Source organism: Pinus tabuliformis, chromosome 1_2 (genome assembly GCF_031772625.1).
Source record: "Pinus tabuliformis cultivar Carrire ecotype Pingquan chromosome 1_2, CPIR1, whole genome shotgun sequence".
Lineage (NCBI taxonomy): Eukaryota > Viridiplantae > Streptophyta > Pinopsida > Pinales > Pinaceae > Pinus > Pinus tabuliformis.
The window spans coordinates 1,006,479,819-1,006,483,865 of NC_142298.1; the positions used below are offsets into that span (position 1 = coordinate 1,006,479,819).

General features: G+C 36.7%; 1 protein-coding gene across 3 annotated transcripts; it reads left to right on the top strand.

The window, feature by feature from the left end:
* Positions 1 to 224: 224 nt before the first annotated feature.
* Positions 225 to 2,430, top strand: LOC149209491 (uncharacterized). 3 transcript variants are annotated; one of them, XM_089394271.1, is made up of 3 exons: positions 225 to 404; positions 703 to 796; positions 2,252 to 2,430. In XM_089394271.1, exons 1-3 carry the CDS (start codon positions 363 to 365, stop codon positions 2,413 to 2,415), a joined length of 300 nt encoding a protein of 99 aa, XP_089250397.1. In that variant the 5' UTR covers positions 225 to 362; the 3' UTR covers positions 2,416 to 2,430. The 3 variants fall into 3 exon arrangements, 2 of the variants coding, with proteins under 2 accessions (XP_089250397.1, XP_089250396.1); XM_089394270.1 differs by having other exon boundaries at positions 226 to 404; positions 682 to 796; XR_016252221.1 differs by having other exon boundaries at positions 232 to 404; positions 527 to 796; positions 2,252 to 2,294.
* The last annotated feature ends 1,617 nt before the right edge of the window (positions 2,431 to 4,047 follow it).

A 4,047-nucleotide genomic window follows, 5' to 3' on the forward strand; every position in this document is an offset into this window, starting at 1 on the left:
GTAAGCTCTGTCCACCAAAGTTAGATGCCTTTTTGGCATTGGGACAATTTTCACCTTTCTAGGTAAGCAATGGCTGGAAGTCCCTTTCACACCCACAAACAGGGCTTTCTCTTAATATAAAAGGATTTATTCTCTTGGTTGGAGTGGGATTAGATTGCTGGAGCATATTCTGTGAAGAGTTTGAAGCTGGCTTATTTACAAAGGTTTCTTCCTTTAATAAAATGATTTAAATATAAATTAAAATTCAACAACAATCCCATGTTTCTTGTTTAACGTTTACCATATTTGACATATTCCTTACCATATTTGTCCCAACTTCCATCTTTATTGGAGGAGGGTTTTAATTTTGATCAAAACCCACGATGCTCCTCAGCCCACATTTAGTTGGTGGTGGGAGCTATCAGGTCAGTAATGCTTCTGATTCTATTCCTCCTCGAAACATGAAAAATGATCTCTCAACCTTTCTATTTTCGACAGTTCCTGTACAAGAATATCAATAATTATAGGCCCTTTGCTTGTCATTCAGCTTTATGCGCTGATTCCCTGGGAGCTTGTGAAAAACGAGTCGTTTTCAGTCCCGAAGTGGCTCTGAAATCGAACAAACCCTCTTCGATTCGGACTAGATTTGTAACAAATTTAAAGCTATTTATATAGTTCTTGGTTTTGCGTTTTGTAAATCAGATCAGGTCTGTATTATCTCAGGTGGGCAAGAAGAGCTATTGTTCGCTGTTCAGTACGGGAAATTATATCCGGAAATTCACAATGAGTAGCGGAAGTACCTCCAATTTTAGCTCTGGTAAGCATTCTGCTTCTGTATTTGTTTTTTCCCTTTTTTACCCTGAGATACTGTCCAATTTAGCGTTGGATAATGTCAAGATTATGACTCACGCGAGGGTTTTTAACACGAGGGTTATTATGCTATGGGAAGTTGCTAATTCTGGGATCTTAGCTACATGTAGTTATGCAGACTGTAATTGTCTGTCATATTTCATTTACTTAAAAGGGTTATTTATATTTGAATGAATTTGATTAATTTAGCTTTCTAGAAGTGACAATTATCTATCAGTTTTTATTCAATTGGAAGGGCTGTTTACATTTGAATGAATTTGATTATTTTTTCTTCCCACCAGATCATCTATTAACTTCATTTTTGTGGCAAAACAGCAATTTTTGAACCTCTAATCATAAATTCTTTCATAGATCAATTGCATTTTTTTAATTGTCTGTCCATGATTTTTTTCATATTTGATATTTCAGAGCTGAAATCAGAATATTCATTGGTCTGTATTTACGATACCTTTTGAGCCTTAAAAGACTCTCTACTTTACTTTTAAAGAGACCCTCAGATTGTGAACAGATTCTTCGTCTGCTTATTACAGTCTTTCTCAGCTATTGAAGGTCTCATTTTGTGCATCAGAACACCAAATTATGCAAACAAGCCTTTTCGGGTCTTAACACGACTTCATTTTCCAAAAACAGAGATCAATTGAATGGCATTTAGTAAAGGGAAAGAACCGTTTCCAGATGGAGTTCTCCATTTTTGAAAATATGCTCTGTAAATATGTCTGAATGAGATATCTGATTTTTTTTCCTTATATCAAGAACTCTATTCGTGAGTGGAAATAGAACCAATTCTCAATTTGGCACATGCCATTTCCCCAGTGCACAAGGAGCTTTGAATCTCTAGAAACCTGCAATGGCTGTGTCTGTAGTACCTTTCATTATTAATCATACATCATAGAACTCAGCCCTATTATTTGATATCTGGCCTGCTGCATGCTTAGGAAAAATATATATATTTTTAAGATAAGAATAATATACCCCGTGCACCATACATACCTGGTATTCCTTGACAAGGTCCATCAAAAAACCCCACACTTTTGAATAATCAATTTCAGGCTTTTTGAGGATTCTTTGTGGATTTGCCTTTTCAGGGTTCCAAGATCCACCATAGAAGAATCATATCTCGTGAGCAATCTGCATAGGATTTCTCTCCTTTCCTTGAAATACAATTGTGATTCTTGCAATTCACAGAGTCCAAATAACAAAGCAAGGAAGAGCTTTATGTGCTACTACAGATTTGTCATAAAACCAGCTTATAAAACATTCTAACAAGAAGTATTTCACCCACCTCTTTTTGCCACTTGCTAATTGTAAGATCAATCACAATGGGTTATATACAGTTTTATCTATTTTTTAACTGGAATTTATCTTTTGTACGTGTGTTGATGAGAGGAATGGATGAGTGCAGGAAGTAGGTCTCAAAGGCGCACATTTGAGTATGGGAGAACACATGTAGTCAAACCAAAGGGGAAACATCAGGCCACCATTGTGTGGCTTCATGGGCTTGGTGACAATGGTTCAAGGTATCTTCGTTGGACAATTCATTTTCTAGGGTGGTTAATTGGGAATTAATCAGTTAGTGCTGTTGTCAGATTGATATTTGTTATTTCGTCATGTATTTTCATAATTTATGAGGAGTTCTGGAGAATTAGTATAGTGTTTTCTAAGATCTTGTGCTTTAAGAGACTGAGGATGGCTTAAAAATGCCACACCCTTGATCAAATCCCTGTTTAAATTCATTTTTCTTTGCCCAATTTTAGTTCAAACAGAAAAAATAAACATGGACAATTACAGGTAGATATGTTAGAGGAAGTTATATAAGTTAAGTTGCAACATTGCTAACTTCTCCTAAAGTCACGAAGAGTATTGCCTGAGAAGAGTAGGCTGGCTACATCCTCTCTTAAGGTATTGAACAATTTCCAGTTAGGAAGGAGCAATCGCTGTTGCTCTTTATTGCCTAGATTACACCTCGGAGGGTGCATTCTGAAGCTCTTAATTTCTATAGCACAAGATGCAGTTAAGCAAGGTAGTAGAAGCATGAGTTAATCTAAAGTAGAGAAACTAAGTCACATCCTTGATAGAATCCAGTGTGGAGCTGTAAGCGAGGTAGTGAAAATGAAAGAAATTAGTCCAGCTTAATTTTAATGTAGCTATACTTTATCTTTGACCAAATTGGGTGCAAAAGTTGCTATATAATCTATAGCATGGTGAAAAGAATTTAATGTGAAGCTACACATTAATAATAATTTGTACTGCTGTTCGAAGTTATTGTAGGCATGTCTGGTTAGTGAATGGCAAATTTGTAGTATGTCAGCTCTCTGGCTTGAGTTTCTATTTTTTTCACTGTAACTGGTTGCTTTTATATTAGAAAAAGCTGCAGCCAAACCAGACAACAATCTGAAACACATAATTTAACAGCCAGATATCCTCTATTTCTGACCTTCTAGTTCTAGCCTTTAAAGCTCTGGCAGGTGTACTGTCTTACATATTGAAATAGTAAAAAAAAACTGTTAGACAAAACATACCAAATACAGTAAAAACATAGGAATCATAACTTTAAATGGCTTCAACTGTCAGGTCACCTGAATCTGCATTGCAGCATCTTCAGAGTGCATCTCCACATCAGAATGAGCTATAGGGCTGCTTTCACTCATGGTGTCCACCACTTACTGATTTGGGAAGCACAGGATGTCTATATCCTGCTCATTGGCCAGAGAAAAACTGCAGAGGGAGGAGTCACCAAAAGATGCAAAGTCTGGTGGGGAAGGAGATGAGACAACCTCTTGGGGGTCGTTAAGTTGGGCTGATATCCATCCAACCAGAGACTGCAAAGAACACATTTAGGATGCTAGAACACGTTTAGGATGCTAACTCCAGACATTTCTGATAATGAATCTGCATGGAAGTGTTGACCTCCTTCTCTGTTTCCCTAAGTTCCAGAATATGGGTTATGGTACCCACTGCACACCAATCCCTGACCTGATTTTCTTCCCTATGCTTCCTATACACACCATTTTTTTGTAAGCTAGCTCTCAATTTGTATTAACTAAAGAAGAAATTATACATAGTCAAAAGTTGTTGGTCTACCACTAGGGAAACCAGATCAGAAACAGAAGAACAAATTTTTATTCCATAATGTCTGAGCCATAACATCAGTCACAAAACTATACAAATATCGACTATAGACCAAAATAGAACTACTAT

Coding starts and splice junctions, on each gene's coding strand:
- LOC149209491 (XM_089394270.1), top strand. CDS start 363: ATGCTCCTCAGCCCACATTTAGTTGGTGGTGGGAGCTATCAG. Junction 405..681: donor TTGGTGGTGGGAGCTATCAG/GTCAGTAATGCT, acceptor TTTGTAAATCAG/ATCAGGTCTGTATTATCTCA. Junction 797..2,251: donor TACCTCCAATTTTAGCTCTG/GTAAGCATTCTG, acceptor GGATGAGTGCAG/GAAGTAGGTCTCAAAGGCGC.